This window comes from Balaenoptera ricei, chromosome 1 (assembly GCF_028023285.1).
Source record: "Balaenoptera ricei isolate mBalRic1 chromosome 1, mBalRic1.hap2, whole genome shotgun sequence".
Lineage (NCBI taxonomy): Eukaryota > Metazoa > Chordata > Mammalia > Artiodactyla > Balaenopteridae > Balaenoptera > Balaenoptera ricei.
In genome coordinates, this window is record NC_082639.1 from 119,362,494 (window position 1) to 119,379,264 (window position 16,771).

Here is a 16,771-nt window from a genome sequence, read left to right on the forward strand (position 1 = left end):
CTTTGTCTTTTGTAATAGTCTTTAAAGTCTATTTTGTCTGATATGAGAATTGCTACTCCAGCTTTCTTTTGATGTCCATTTTCAGCTTTACTTTAGAATTTCAACTCCAGTTCCAAAATATTTCTCATTCCACTATGCTTTTTGTAGTTGTGTTATTAATTCATCCAAAGTAATTATAAATACTCATCTTTCCATCTAACATTTGATGGTATCTCAGTTGGGAAAGTTGGGACGAAGAGTGGAACATTTTATAAAAGACATGGAAATCATGGGAGAGATGTTGGTGTGAGCTGTGTGTGTATTTTTTTATTTTGGAGATCATGATTTGATTTTTTTTAATTTAAGGAAATGAATAGGGAAATCTATTCATTTAATATTTAAACATGAACTGAAATTTAACAAATGCTCTTCCCTTTGAAATCTTAGAACTCATTGTTGGTGCGTTTGCTCCTGAGTATGATTATCAGATTCTCTGGCATTTTAAATTTAGAAAGTGATTATTATTTTTTTTTTTTCTTTTCCTACTTAGTATTTATGAACCTCAGTTGCAGCACCATGTGGCTCAAAAGAAGATTCCATATGTGGATTCCCAGGGGCAGTTAATTAAGCCAGACAAACCAAATGGAATAAAGATGGAAAAATTTGTCTTTGACATCTTCCAGTTTGCAAAGTATGTTTTGAATAGCATCAGTAAGATTAAGTATGTCTTGAAATGTTGCCCTTTACTCTTCTACGCAGGACACTCTTTTCAGAAAACAGTTGACAGCATATATGTCAGTTATGGCATTATGCTTGTGAGTGTATAGTCTTGACTCATTATCATCCTCTAGTGTGAAACCACCAATCCAAGAATATGGTTTGAGTTGCCTGTGAGTAATTTTTTAAAAATTTCAGTTAGTTTATTATCTGGCTCTCCTGCAAAATTGTTAAAGTCACTTATTTTGGCTGAGAGACAGAAAAGGTTGAGATAGAGAATTGGCCCATTTTGTGTTTAGGATGTCTTACTGATCTATGAGTAGATGTTTCAGTGAACATGTTTTTATCTTATATAGCTCTCTGTTAAAGATCACATTGATGTTGAGATTTGTGTCTCAGAATTTGACCAATATGAAAATGCAGAAGAGTCATCTTCCTATATACGTTTCTAAATCATCCTTTTTGCCTGTTTTTTTGTTCCAGAATAGATACTAATATGATCTTTCTGTATTAAGATTTCTAATCTGACTTAAGATGAAGTATTTTATTGTTGGGGGTGGAAATAATTTTTCATTTTGCAGAGAGAAGAGAATTCCAACTTCATTTCATCCAGGGATGAACATTATTTCTTTCAGCATTCGTTTGAAATTGGATTAAGAGAGACTGTAATTGAAGACCAAAGGCTTAGCTATATAGAGAGGAGTCAGAAGCTGTGTGCACAGTTTTATTTCATAATAAAGCAGTGTTTGTATGGTTCTACTCTAGGAAGTTTGTGGTGTATGAAGTATTACGGGAAGATGAGTTTTCCCCGCTGAAGAATGCAGACAGTCAGAACGGGAAGGACAACCCCACTACTGCAAGGCACGCTTTGATGTCCCTCCATCATTGCTGGGTCCTCAATGCCGGGGGCCACTTCATAGATGAAAATGGCTCTCGACTCCCTGCAATTCCGCGGTAGGTCGATGCCTTTTCTCTTTTGTGTGGATGCTTCCTGGGCTTCTCCTCTTGGACTTCTTTCTCCTCTATCTCTGATGTATTCCTAGAACTTTTAAAAAAGCAAAGTATTGATGTGGGCAGATCCTGATGTGAAGTAATGAAGGCTTGGCCCATTACAAAGAGAACAATAGCTTTACTTCCCCTTAAAGAGGAATCTTCTAAAGCTCTTGGTTTTTTGGATGCCTCTCTACTGTGTCAGTGAAATGACTCCTACTGAATAATGGTCAGAAGGTAATTCTTCTGGTGTGCCCCATGGTTAAATTCCATCAGAAGCCACTGTGCCACAGCGCAAGAGGATTGATTTTTGCTGCCCGTATATCTGTGGCCTCACTTAAGTGCTATCTACGAGCCCCTGCCCTCCAACCCTCAAAAGACCTGCCACCCACAGGCTGCCTATGAGACATAGGCGTACTTCAGTTCTCACCATGGCACTTTCAGATTGCTGAGGGAGGTGCCAGGAACGGATGTGCATGCTGCTTACATTCACTGATACTCCAACTTTGGAAACGTTTTAGGATTTTAGAATTAAAAAAAAAAAAAGAAGATCCTTGGAGCTATTCAAATGTGAGATAAAGGACTTTTAAGCTACGTCTTATGTTTTTTGATAAAACCTCTTTTGGCACCTAGAATTCCCCCTTTCTAAATCATTCGATGTTTCTATACTTTTGTAAAAAACATTCTGCCATATAATTTATATTCTTAAGGGATAAAAAGACTGTTTGTATGCACAAAAGCACTAGAATGCCTTGGTAAAGGTTAGAACATTGGGCATTGGAACTTACTGGTCCATAACTGTGTTTTTACAAGAAGGAGCAGTGGTAGACTGTGTCGCAGTCCAAGGCTACTTTCAGGTTCTGTCTTGTCAACAGGCTTGCTCTGTGGCATGTCAGATTGTCCTCATGCTTCATCTTTGACCATTGAGTTTTTTGTTTTTTGTTTTTTTTACCCCCTCAGATCTCCTTTGCCAAGTTTATAATTTACCATAAATACATGCCTTTCAGTCAAGTATATTTTGCAGTTCCACTTCATTTCTATTGTTTGGTATGTTTCCATTCCCATTAATGCTTATTTATTCCTACATAGCAGTGCTACAAATGGAAAGTCAGAGACCGTCACAGCTGATGTCAATCACAAGTAAATATACCAGCCTGCCTGCAGTGCATGGTGATGGGGCTGTGCTTCCCTCCATACTAACTGGCATTGTAGTTTAGTGCTCTCTGCCTTTTGGTGGTCTGGGGGGTGGATGGTTGAAGCTTTGGTGGGGGTACTGCTTATTTGGTGGCAGGTATCTTGCTGGATGACACTAACTCAGAATCTCAGTGCATGCTGGAAATGGGGAGAATGCTTTTCTAAAGAATTTGACCATAGGTATTTGAGCCTGTAGTGACAAGTTAACAAGTAAAAGATAAAATCTAGAGCAGGTTACAGGCCAGGGAGAACAAATTTGGATCCCAGCGTACCCCTTTTAGCATAAGCTAGATAAAAATAACATTCTGCAGATGTGTCTTATCAAACTGGATATATGCTGTCAGTATAAAGGCTAACTGCTCCTGACATATTTGATGGCTCTTAATGTGGAGAAAACTGTTCTTTTGATTTATTCTCATAGTAACAGCTCCATTTTTGGTCTCTCTGTGTTAATTTTAGTCAGTTATTCCCTGCTCCTAAAGAAAGTATCTTTTTGTCTTAATGGTTGATAATTTTTAGCTAGAAGTAACATGTATCCTCTCTCATTTGGGTACTGACAGAGTTTGAAAAAGCCATTATCTTTATAGCTAAAGAGACAGCTTGGTATTCTTGTTATACTTTAAAAGTAATAAGGTTTCATTTGAATTTTAAGTTTTTAAGATTATTTGGGAAATGTGTACAGAGCCAAGGATCTGGAGATGGGAGTTTTCTCAGAAACAGAGTAGCAGTGATGTCAGTTTCATCTGTGTATTTTTTCCTGCCTGTGCCACTCATCCTTGCCCTGTAGAGACAAGTCCCTGTGAGTGTCAGTGTTTCTGGGATGTGGCCCTGGAGACAAGGAAGTGGACTCACAGAGCTGGCTAGTTTCTTACAGCAGCCATAGCTAACTATTGCCCCTCATGCCATGGCAGCTGGAACGCAGCGCCCTTTGTCATTTTCTGTCCCATCCATCGTTTTTAATATGTGGAAGCAAGCTGCTTTTACAATTAAAAAAATAAATTTTTGACCCTAAATTTCCTTCTGATTGAACCACAGCTTTTAACCTGTGAAGTGAAACAGCTTCTTAATTATACAACCGAAAACAACATCCAGCTATCTCAGTTAAGATACGAAAAGTTTTAAACATTATTTAGTTCTTGTTTGGGTTCTTTTATTTCACACTCCCCCCATCCCCATTTACTTCATTTTAACCTTTTGTTGAATAGTTAAACTGAAATCAAAGTTTGGCCCCAAATGAGATCATGGAATTAGAAATAGGTCCTGCTGAAATTCTTAGCACTAAAGGATGCCCTCATAGAGTAGAAAAAGATTACTTAAAAATGAGAGATGAAAAGAAAGTATTTTTTATAAAAGAGGGAAGAAACAGCTTGGAGGTATTCTGAAAGAATGGAAGCAAGGATGCTGAATTTTGACAAAATGACATTATTTTTATTTTTTACCTGAATACCTACTCAACAGTGTTAGCTACCAGAAGGATGCTTGACTAAAGAATTGGGGAACAGCGCTGTTTGGGGCTGATTTGCGTATCTCCTGAGATTTTACATTTGGTGACGGGAGCTCCTCTCTTTTCTCCTCTCCGGCATCCAACTTTCTTAGTTTTTTTTTTGGTATCTTTGTGGTACTAGAAGGGAAGTTATATTCAGGTCGGCTATGTGTTCCTCCGGTTCAAAAACACCTTTAGTTCCTGGCACACCAGATCCTTTAGGGGTTCAGGTGGGGCTGGGCTATATACATCTTATCAGTGGAATGGGTCCTCATTTTCCCATTTGGTTTTGTAGGACTCCAAGCTGCCCCAGAGGGTCTGGACCAGATCTCTTGAGCTCTTTTGATAGAATCTGATACATATCTACATCTCTGGCTGGAGAGATATGTGCTCCATCTTTTAGTTCATCTTTTACCTGAATTAGTCTGCCATCCATCTACCCTCATAGTTCGTTTATTCATTCAGCCAGCAAGCGTTTGTAGGCCTGCACACCTACCTTCAGGTACTGTCAGTATCCCAGGTGCTGAAGTAGCTTACACAAGAGATATAAGTCATTTCTTACAGCCTACTGGGAGATTCAAGATGCACATGCATAAAAGTTAAGTAACATCATCAGGCAGTATGTGTTTATGTGTTAAATGTGTGGTATAAATAATAATTACCCTAGGAGGCAGTGACTTACCACATGTCTAATAAATTTATTTATTTTTTTATAAATAAATGAATGAGAGCAATCACTATGAAATGCAGTGGTCAAAGGAAGGTTGGGGCTTGAGTTATGTCTTGGAGGGTGGGTATGATTTGGATAGTTAAAGGGACCGTAGTTGAGAATGACTTGGAATAATCTAAAGTGCATGTGTCTGGCCTGGTTTGAGTGGGAAGTAGCAGGACAAGTGAGTTGGAGTAGGGTATAGAGTGCCTTGAAGGCTCAGTAAATGGTTCTGTTGACAGAAAGACTGGGTGTGGCTAACCTCAGAAGCCCTCTGATTTTATTGACTCCACCAAAGCTTCAGACTACATATTTGGTAAAACACAGGACAACTATGGTTTGAGCCCACAAAAGACTAGATTTTTGTGTGCCCTGTATCTTACTGGTAAAATTCTTGAAATGGTGAAAAACCTCGAAGTTAGTGACTTTAAACATATTAAAAGCACTATTTATTGACTTTTGTGTTACGTAATTTAGAAACTCAGGATCGCAGGTGGCTGTAAATGTTAGAACGTGATCTAGAGGAAGCAAGTGGTGACTTTGGCCTTGCCTTCACTTGGGTGCATTCTGCCTTAGCTCTTAAAAAAGGGACCTTGGTGAAAGTAACCGAGAAGCACCTTGAAACATTGAATAAATCAGCTCAGCTAATCTAGGAGATTTGGGCTGTACTGGGAAATAATTTAACTGACCTTTTACTCCAATGGAATTTTCTGTAATGAAGGAAATGTTCTATATCTGTGCTATCCAATTTGGTAGTCATTAGCCATTCATGGCTACAGAGCACTTGAAGTGTGGTTATTATGACTGAGGGACTGAATTTTAAATTTTTAATTAATTTTAAAAATTTTAATTAATCTAAGTTTAAATAACCGTATGTGGCTAGTGGCCACTGTCTTGGACAGTGCAGCTTTAGAATGTCGGTCAACATTAGTGCGTAACATGCAAGGCTGTGGCAGGGGTTAAAATGAAATACGAAGGATTCAAAATGCCTCGCAGTGGGCCTGGGCACAGTGTATACTCAGTAACTAGTCCCTTCTCTATGAACTTAAAATTTGGAAATGATAAAAAATGATATGTACATTAGGGGATAAGTATATCAATGTTGGTGAAGTAATTTGAAGAGCTACTGGTGATTACCCCAGAGAGTGTCTTTTGGACCATGATGATTTCATGTTAACTTACTCCTCAGGGAATTAAGTGATCATGAGGGTAGGATCTGTTCTGTTTGTTTAGGAGAATTTTGTTATCTGCAGGTTTCTCAGAGGGAAGTTATGGTCTGTATCTTCGCTCTGGCAAGTAACATGGGAAGCAGAATCTTTACCGTGTCTGATTTTTTTTCTTAGCTTGAAAGATGCCAATGATGTACCAATACAGTGTGAAATCTCTCCTCTTATCTCCTATGCTGGAGAAGTAAGTTTGCTTTTTCCTTTTTTTCCCTATTCTTTTAGAAGTTGGATTGTGATATTGTTTTATGTTGAAGTAGAGTTGTCCTTAGAGAAGATACATCATTTTCCAGTGGCCCTGCCCTGAGGAGCTCATCCTGGGAATGAGAAACCTTCTCTTTGAGAGTTCCTATTACAACCCAACTTGGCATTCATGCTTTATATCATTATTATAGCCATTAAGTCCAGCATTACATGACTAGTGTCCACCAATTTTCTAACTGTGTTTCATTTCAACCCTTCTTTTAGGGACTAGAAAGTTATGTGGCAGATAAAGAATTCCATGCACCTTTAATCATTGATGAGAATGGAGTCCATGAGCTGGTGAAGAATGGTATATGAGCCAGATACCAAGTTCCACCACAATAAGAATAGCTTTTATTTTTGATAGACCGACTGTGAACCTACAGGACCTCTCCTGGAGTACTCAGTTTTCAGTATCCACAGGCTTTCATTTTAATTGTTGAACTCTCGTAACTACTACATATTCCCCAAGATCCAGATGACTGAACTTCAGAAAGTGTTTTTATGATTCTCAGCTGATTGAAGGTCTTATTTATATTTTTCAATTGTATACTTTTTTTTCCAAGCTAAGGAAAACATCGGCCATCCAGGAAATTTCCTACAGCTTACGTATAGTCAGGGTGTTCAACATCACTTTACTTGGAGCCGGCAGCGTTTGTTTTTGAAGTTGTACATAGTAATAATATGTCATTGTACATGTTGAAAGGTTTCTATGGTACTAAAAGTTTGTTTTATTTTATCAAAAATTAAATTTTTTTAAGAAAATGATTGGACAATAAAATGAACTTTTCTTCTTGTCTCTGGAGTGTCATTTGTACCTTGAGGGAATTATTGCATTGGGAAAATGTGAATCTTTGGAGAAACTTTGAGATAATGCAAAAAATCAAATTGATACCTCTGTGGCTGCAATCTTCTAGTTTTTTTTAATGAATATCTAATTTTGAACTTTATCCTCCTATCACTTTATAATAGTGGCCCTCAACCAGAGATGGTTTTGCCCTCCTCCAAGGGACGTTTGGCAATGTCTAGAGACATTTTTTGTTGTCATAACTGAGAGGGTGGGATAGTAGTACTGGCATCTAATGAATAGAGACCAGGAATATTGCTACCCATCCTGCAATGCACAGGACAACCACCTATAAACAAGAATTATCTGGCCCAAACTGTAAAGGTTGAAAAACCTTGTATATCATTGGCTATTCTCTTTTGCTCAAATATTTGGTGGCACTTGGGATTTCAAAAGAATATAATTCCTGCATTTCCCCAGGTGAGTTAATCACTACTATTCCAGTTTTGTTCTGTTGTTTTCAGCTAGAGGATTAAAAAGACAAAGGTGGTTTTTGGACTTCCCTGGTGGTCCGGTGGCTAAGACTCCACGCCCCCAATGCAGGGGCCCCGGGTTCAATCCCTGGTCAGGGAACTAGATCTCACATGCGTGCTGCAAATAAGTGTACTCATGCCGCAACTAAAAGAGCCCACACGCCACGACTAAAGATCCATATGCCACAGCTAAGACCCGGTGCAGCCAAATAAATATTTTTTAAAAAAAGATGCCATATTTAAAAAAAAAAAAGACAAAGGTGGTTCTTTAAATATGGGCCATAGATCATTGGTTGTTAGTAAGGATTCTCTATGTCTAACATGTAGTTTGCATAAAAATGTTGACCTTTATAAATGCATTTTATATAGCCTTTAAGTACTGACCAAAAGCATAAAAATTGACATCTGGATAAGTGAAAAATTCTAAAAATTATGTCTAAAGGAGAGATTAGTAAATTTTATTTTCCATTGATAAGTTGTCACATGATAGAATGTCATGGGTGGGTCTTTTGTTCTTTATAAGTACAAAGTTTAAGGATCACTTTTTTTTTTTTTTGAAGACTGTATGATATTTATATCTATTTAAAATTTTTGTATGTGTGTGTTAAGGCTTAAATAGTTTATCTAGCATATTTTCTCTTTTATTTCAATAACAGCCCAATTTTGCTATTGTTATCTGTTCCATTTCTCAAAAGGTTGTGAGGTTTGAGTTCTTCATCAGAACAATCTCCAAAATGGATTGTGAGTACAGAACTGCCAAGTCTTTAGCATCTGAATGGTATGCTTCATTTCCTTTTTTCTGAACCTTCATCTGCTATTTCCTGTCTCCCTATCTTTAAGATCATACTAATAGTGCCAGGGAAGGGGAGCACTGGCAGTATGGGGTTGTGGTAGTGGTTTTATAGGGGAGCAATGGCTGGGGAACACTGGGTGTATTAAGGGCAAAGAGTTGGAGAGCCTCTGAGCCATGAAATTATAAGTGATAGCATTAGGTACCTTCATGAGTCCTTTTCAGATTATTGTTCTAATTCAGCAAATATAGAATTGGGTAAAATGTTTATCAAAATATGAATTAGAATCACTTGGCAACAGCATGGTAGAATTTATGTGAGAGTTAATAATCACTGAGTTTGGTCAAAATCACCCTTGCTATGTATTAATAACTTTGCCGATAGCCACAAATGAACGTATAAACCCAATAGAGCATGATATTTGAATATTTCTTTTTCCTCAGTTTCTCTCTTGCTTCTCAAAATTGATCCAGTTTTGAGGTCTAAAAAGGAATTATTAGTGTTATCTATAGGATGGTGAACAAAAAGAATTCCATTTTCAATTTCTATTCCTAGAAGTTTGGGCTGTCACTGGTAATACGTGATTTCATTTCTAACTCTAACTTAATTATCTCCAGCATTTCCTCTTGATGATTCATCATGGTACAGTAAGATCTCAGTTATCCAGGTAAAAAGAGGCAAGGAGAAATCATGCATAACCCAGGAGAGTGACTAAAACACAAATCATTCAGTTGGCCTAGAAATCTGTTCTTCCTCTGGCTGAGACTGATGCTTTTGCAATTCATGATCCTCTTTGGAGCCCCGATTTAGGAAAAGCATGTTGGGAAGTGATGAATGAATGAGTCAGCCAATAAAGGTTGAGTGCCTATCACATGTCCAGCACTACTAAGGGATAAAAAGTGTAACATAGGGTCCTCTCCTTACAAAGCTTGTATTCTGCTTAAAGAGATAAAATTAACCCACTTAACACATTGGGAAGATAGTACTAAAATGTAAGGAATGAAAAGTTCAGTAACAGTTAAAGGTCATCGTTATGACCTGGAGTTTGGTGTGGCAGAACTCAACAAAGAACCTCCTCATTTCCCTTCTCAAATTGGGGTCAGAAGTTTATGTTCTAACAAGAAAACATACGTCAGTAATTCTAACATATATTATGAAAAGTCAGTGAGGTTTTTAGTAATCAGAACCCTGTTTTGCCCCTAGTAAGCACTCAATGTTTACTCTGACTTATTGACTTTAATTGCCTTAAAATGCAAATGTATATTGTGATTCAGAAATGGATTATTAAAGGGAGATTGATGATTATTCTGGGAAGAAGGAGTCACTTACCTGTGTGAAGTTGCCAGGTTATGCCCAAGTTATGGGTTAATAAAATCTGTGACAGTAATTTTCTAAGTGTGGTCTCCTGATCAGGTACATCAGTATCACCTGGAAACTTGTTAGAAATGCAAATTCTCAGAATTGCTACATTACACATTTTTGGGTGGGGCCCAGAAATCTGTGTTCTGACAAGCCCTCCAGGTGATTCTGCTGCATACTCAAATTTGAGAACCACTGCCATAAGAGAATTCAGGGTGGCTAATCAGACGTTCTGAGATGGTACCAAAAAGAGAACATAAATTAGGGGAGAAACAGAGTTTCCTAGAGCAAGAATAGTTGAGCCAGAAACTAAATAGATATGTCCATTGTGAGCTTTATTCTTTAAAATACCAAGGGAGCTCTCTTGCATTCCTATACACTAATGATGAAAAATCTGAAAGAGAAATTAAGGAAACACTCCCATTTACCACTGCAACAAAAAGAATAAAATACCTAGGAATAAACCTACCTAAGGAGACAAAAGACCTGTATACAGAAAACTATAAGACACTGATGAAAGAAATTAAAGATGATACAAACAGATAGATATACCAAATTCTTGGATTGGAAGAATGAGCATTGTGAAAATGACTCTACTACCCAAAGCAATCTACAGATTCAATGCAATCCCTATCAAACGACCAACTGCATTTTTCACAGAACTAGAACAAAAAATTTCACAATTTGTATGGAAACACAAAAGACCCCGAATAGCCAAAGCAATCTTGAGAAAGAAAAACGGAGCTGGAGGAATCAGCCTCCTGGACTTCAGACTATACTACAAAGCTACAGTAATCAAGGCAGTATGGTACTGGCACAAAAATAGAAATATAGATCAGTGGAACAGTATAGAAAGCCCAGAGATAGACCCACGCACCTATGGTCACCTTATCTTTGATAAAGGAGGCAAGAGAATACAATGGAGAAAAGACAGCCTCTTCAATAAGTGGTTCTGGGAAAACTGGACAGCTACATGTAAAAGAATGAAATTAGAATGCTTCCTTACACAAAAATAAACTCCAAATGGATTAAAGACCTAAATGTAAGGCCAGACGCTATCAAACTCTTAGAGGAAAACATAGGCAGACATTCTATGACATAAATCACAGCAAGATCCTTTTTGGCCCACCTCCTAGAGAAATGTAAATAAAAACAAAAACTAACAAATGTGACCTAATGAAACTTAAAAGCTTTTGCACAGCAAAGGAAACCGTAAAGACGAAAAGACAACCCTCAGAATGGGAGAAAATACTTGCAAACGAAGCAACTGACAAAGGATTAATCTCCAAAATATACAAGCAGCTCATGCAGCTGAATATCAAAACAACAAACAATCCAATCCAAAAATGGGCAGAAGACCTAAATAGACATTTCTCCAAAGAAGACATACAGATTGCCAACAAACACATGAAAGTATGCTCAACATCACTAAATATTAGAGAAATGCAAATCAAAACTACAATGAGGTATCACCTCACACAGGTCAGAATGGCCATCATCAAAAAATCTACAAACAATAAATGCTGGAGAGGGTGTGGAGAGAAGGGAACCTTCTTACACTATTGATGGGAATGTAAATTGATATAGCCACTATGGAGAACAGTATGGAGGTTCCTTAAAAAACTAAAAATAGAACTACCATACGACCCAGCAATCCCACTACTGGGCATATACCCTGAGAAAACCATAATTCAAAAAGAGTCATGTTACCACAGTGTTCACTGCAGCACTATTTACAATAGCCAGGACATGGAAGCAACCCAAGTGTCCATCGACAGATGAATGGATAAAGAAGGTGTGGCACATATATACAATGGAATATTACTCAGCCATAAGAAGAAACCAAATTGAGTTATTTGTAGTGAGGTGGATGGACCTAGAGTCTGTCATACAGAGTGAAGTAAGTCAGAAAGAGAAAAACAAATGCCATATGCTAACACATATATATGGAATCTAAAAAAGAGACAGTTCTGACGAACATAGGGGCAGGACAGGAATAAAGACGCTTACATAGAGAATGGACTTGAGGACACGGAGAAGGGGAAAGGTAAGCTGGAACGAAGTGAGAGAGTAGCATTTACATATATACATTACCAAATGTAAAATAGATAGCTAGTGGGAAGCAGCTGTATCCCACAGGGAGATCAGCTCGGTGCTTTGTGACCACCTAGAGGGGTGGGATAGGGAGGGTGGGAGGGAGGCTCAAGAGGGAGGGGATATGGGGATATATGTATGCATATAGTTGATTCAATTTGTTATACAGCAGAAAGTAACACACCATTTTAAAGCAATTATACTCCAATAAAGATGTTAAAAAAAAATACCAAGGGAATGTATGAATACTGGTAGAAGAATGGAAGATGGAATTTGCAAGGCCTGACCAGTACAATTGTAATTGCTAGAACAGTGGTTTCCAAGCCCTGTAGATTCTCTGAATCACTTGGAGAGCTTTAAGAAAAGCATACTCCAGTCCTAGAGATTATGATTCTCAGTTTGGTGGAAGGCCTGGGTAGCTAATCTGTAAAAAGCATTCAGTGATTGTAAAGGGCAGCCAGAAGTGAGAATCACTGACTTGGAGATGTAGACTTAATTTAGAAATCAACAACCAAAGGTGAGAGGGGAAAAGTTTGAATGTGTTCTGGCTTTGGAAAAATAGACAAGGGGTGGGGCAAAGAGTGAAGAAGATTTCACTTGACAAGAACAGCACTAACAGAATGGGTGGATGGGGCTGGGAAACAAACATTCTGGAGACGATTTGATTTTGCAGATATCTCAGACTGCTAGAAAGGACCACCCTAAATAGTGCTCTTTCTAAATTTTATCCGTCTTTGGCTTAGCATTTCCTAAAACAAGGGATGATAGGGGACAAGAGAAAGTTAATGAATAATTTTGTTTAAAAATATTATATTTCAAGCTGAATGAGGAGTAAAAAGTAAAACGATGTGTTAAGGTGATGGCATTATGGGTGGGGTGTTTTTCTCATAAATTTTTGGATAATTCATTCTTAGTAACTTTATGATAAAAAGTTTTTCCTTTTATGAAGGCTCAAAGGATAAATAAACCATGAGTATTCACATTAACTAGTTAGGTACAGCTGTGAGAGAACTTGGAGGTAAAATTGGCTGTGGTAAAGTTGGGGGGATGTAAACGTACCTTCAGATAATGGAATGTTGACAGTGCACTACTGTAGTGTAGAACAACATGGTCTTCATATGCTGTTTTCTCTGAGCTTGGGCATTACTTGGAGCTTCTTTGTGAAATTTGATGATGTAATTCAGACTGGTATATGAAGCAAATATGCTATAATAATTCAAGGTAATCCACTTGGAGTTAAAGCTTTTCTGCGAGAGGCTTAACATGAGTCTTCTAGTGTAATACATGAATTCAGTATTTTATTATGGCCTCTTAAAGATGAGAGGCCTAATAGGCTTGCCAAAAGCTCAGTGAGTCAGTGGTGACACCAAATATGTTTATATAGACATAGCGTTTTCAAAGTTATAAACAAAGGACAATGTAAGAACGAAAAGTCTATCATTATAGCTTCATGACTCATTGTTTCCACATCAGTTCTCTTATTTCTGTCTCAGTGATTCTACTTCTCAGGAAGTGTTCCTTCGCAGATTTTCTTCTGGCAGGCAAAGTTGTTTTTGTTTTTGTTTTTTAACAAAATGATGTGTAGAACTCATAATGTATATATTTTATATGGTAAAAGATATAACATAGGTGATACGAATAAGATTGAAATGAGACTTGACAGATTTCCTTTTAAAGTTTAAAATTTTTCCTAATTTATGTATTTCTAAAAGATCTGAAATTTGACAGAAGGGAGATTAAATCTCATGAACATACAACTTGAGTAATTAAGTAATGATAACTATGCCCAGCATTTCATTATGGTGCTTAACCATGAGCCAGGCATGTATTAAGCATGTTATGTACATTGTCTCATCTAACCCTTATTACTTTCCTTTGAGGTGAGAACTCTTACTGTTTGGTCCATAAGGAAACTGAGGCTTAGAGGTTAAGTAAATTGTTTAAGATTTTATATCTATCCAGTAAGAAGCAAAGCTGGAAAGTGAACCCAGAGTCTGGATCCAGAGACCCACTCTTTTTGTTAATGTTTTAATCAGAAAATTTCAAACATACACAGTAGTAGAGAACAGAATGATGACCCTTTGTTACTTAGTTCCTAACAATTAACATTGGCTAATCCTGTTTCATTTAATTCCCACCTCCCAAACCCCAGTGAGTTACATTAAAATTAATTCTACATAAAAACCTTAATATAATTCTTTAATATCATCTGCTATAGACTGGATGTTTGTTTCCTCCCAGAATTTATATATTGACAACTAACCCTCAGTGTGATAATGTTAGGAGGTGAGGCCTTTGGGAAGTGATTAGGTCATGAAAGTGGAGTCCTCATGAATAGGATTAGTGCCCTTATACAAGATACCCCAGGGAGTTCCCTTGCCCCTTCTTCCCTGTGAGGACACAGTGAAAAAAGATAGCCATTTATCTATGAACCAGTAAGTGGAAACTCACCAGACAGTAAATCTGCCAGCACCTTGATCTTAGACTTCCCAGCCTCCAGATATGTGAAAAGTAAATTTCTGTTGTCTACAAGTCACCCAGTCTATGGTATTTTTGTTATAGTAAGCCTGAATGGACCAAGACATCATCTAATATCCAACCAGTGTTCACATTTCCCCAAGTATCACATTTTTATCTTTTTAATATTGATTTATTTGAATCAGGCTCTGATTGAGTTCATTTATTGCCTTTGACTATTTGTCTGTTTTTAACCTATCCAGGTCCTCCTCCCTCTTTTTTAAAAAATATTTATTGGAAAAAATTAGTTGTTTTTCCAGTGTCATTTTGTAGATTTTGGATTTCATGTTCATAGTGTCCTTTAACATTTTCCTCTATCTTCCATATTTCCTGAAAACTGTAGTTGAATCTGAGATTTGATCAGATTCAGGCTTTTTTTTTTTTTTTGATAAAAAATACTTTGTAGATGGTTCTGCATACTTCCAATACAAGTTAAATCTGGATAATTCCTCCAAACCTCACTGAGGTCACCTTCAAATGAGATTGTAAGCCCTTTAAAGAGAGAGGTACCCAGTCGTGCCCAGCAGTGGGAAAGGAGTCCAACTTGTCAAAGGAAGCCATTTCTCCAAAAAGCCTTCGTTCCTTTGAATAAGAAATGATATTTAGATACTGTAAATATCTAGGCACTAGTAGTATTTATTGCTAGAGGTTCTAGACTCTTTTAGGAGACTGAGCTAGAAAATACATTTTGTTTGTTGTGAAAAGAAAAATACGATGTGTTATACTGATAATTTCAATTTTTAAAAATCAGGTACTTTTTGGACTTTATGTCTCTTCTTAAGCTGAAAATCTTGGTTCCTAACAATCAGTGTAATGATTTATTTTCTTTATATTACTGTGATGGTTAATTTTATGTGTCAACTTGGTTGGGCCACGGTGTCCAGATATTTGGCCAAACATTATTCTGGATGTTTCTGTGACAGTGTTTTTGGGTACGATTAACCTTTAAATTGTTAGACTTTGAGTAAAGCAGATTGCCCTTCTTATGTAGGCAATCCCTTCAACTCCAATCACAGTTGAAGTCCCTAATAGAACAAGGACTGACCTGTCCTGGGCAAGAAGGAATTCTGCCAGCAGATGGCCTTTGAACTTGAACTGCAACATTGGCTCTTTCCTGGGTCTCTAGCTTCCTGGCCTACCCTACAGATTTTGGACTTGCCAGCCTCTACAATTGGCATGAGCTAATTACTTAAAACAAATCTCTCAATATATACACACATCCTATTGGTCTGTTTCTCTGGAGCTTAAGAGAGACTAACTGGGTTTACCCTCCTACCTGAAACAACTAAAAAACCAGGTTAAATAAATGAAACAATGGCACTGAAGACACTGGCCATCAGGCAGTGAAGGTCAGTAATCCCTGGGAGACGGGACACAAATGAAGTAAGCCCTGTGATTGTCCCAGATGGCTGCCTGGAGAGAATTTGCAGGCAATAGCACAGGAAGGAGGAACTAGGAAAAATATGGCTGTCTCCCAGAGTTGAGGAAATAGAGCTAGGAGTTTGGGAAAGCCAAAGTAGCTGGAGTTCGTAGCACAGCATACTAGAGAAGAGAGAGCTGCACAAAGAAAACAAGATCTGCAAAGGCACTTCTTTGAGTATTCAGTTGAGTATGATAACATGTGTATAGAGAAACTACTTGAGGCTGAGGAAAAAACCATCTGAAAGAACAGTGCTTGGAGTGGAAAACCTCATAATTCACATTATTGGGTAGAGTACTAAGAAAGTTCTTGTTTAGACTAAGTGCAGTTCTTGTGCAGCCTAACAAAGCTTAAAAGCAAGACCAAAAGGATCAAACTGTTTCCACATAATTTAATGATGTCTGTATTATTTTTTTATTGCTGCATAACAAAACCATATATATTTTCTTATAGTTTCTGAAGATTCAGAATCCAGGCTTAGCTGCATGGTTCTGGCTCAGGTTCTCTCATCAGGTTGCAATCAATCTGTCATCCAAGGTGGAAATCATCTGATGGCTTGACTAGGGCTGGAGAATCTGAAGCTAAACTCACTCATGTGGCCATTGGCAAGAGTCCTCAGTTCCTTTGCTATGGGACCTCTCCAGAGTGCTGCTTATAACATGGAAGCTGGCTTTCCTCAGCATGAGTGATCCAAGCAAGAGAGAGAAAGCAAGCAAGATGGAAGCCACAGCT

At 37.7% G+C, this 16,771-nt stretch overlaps 1 protein-coding gene across 6 annotated transcripts in view; it reads left to right on the forward strand.

Annotated features, from left to right (window-relative positions):
* The window catches only part of UHMK1 (U2AF homology motif kinase 1), a 105,207-nt gene extending 97,870 nt beyond the window's left edge, over nucleotides 1–7,337 (forward strand). For 3 of the 6 annotated variants that reach the window (XM_059935152.1, XM_059935187.1, XM_059935178.1), the window contains 5 exons: nucleotides 530–670; nucleotides 1,462–1,650; nucleotides 2,776–2,826; nucleotides 6,416–6,482; nucleotides 6,764–7,337. In XM_059935152.1, the coding sequence (XP_059791135.1) occupies nucleotides 530–670; nucleotides 1,462–1,650; nucleotides 2,776–2,826; nucleotides 6,416–6,482; nucleotides 6,764–6,856 (541 nt within the window). In that variant the 3' untranslated portion in view covers nucleotides 6,857–7,337. The remainder of the gene's footprint in view (nucleotides 1–529; nucleotides 671–1,461; nucleotides 1,651–2,775; nucleotides 2,827–6,415; nucleotides 6,483–6,763) is intronic. The other 3 variants (XM_059935168.1, XM_059935207.1, XM_059935161.1) reach the window with 2 other exon arrangements.
* Nucleotides 7,338–16,771: the final 9,434 nt, after the last annotated feature.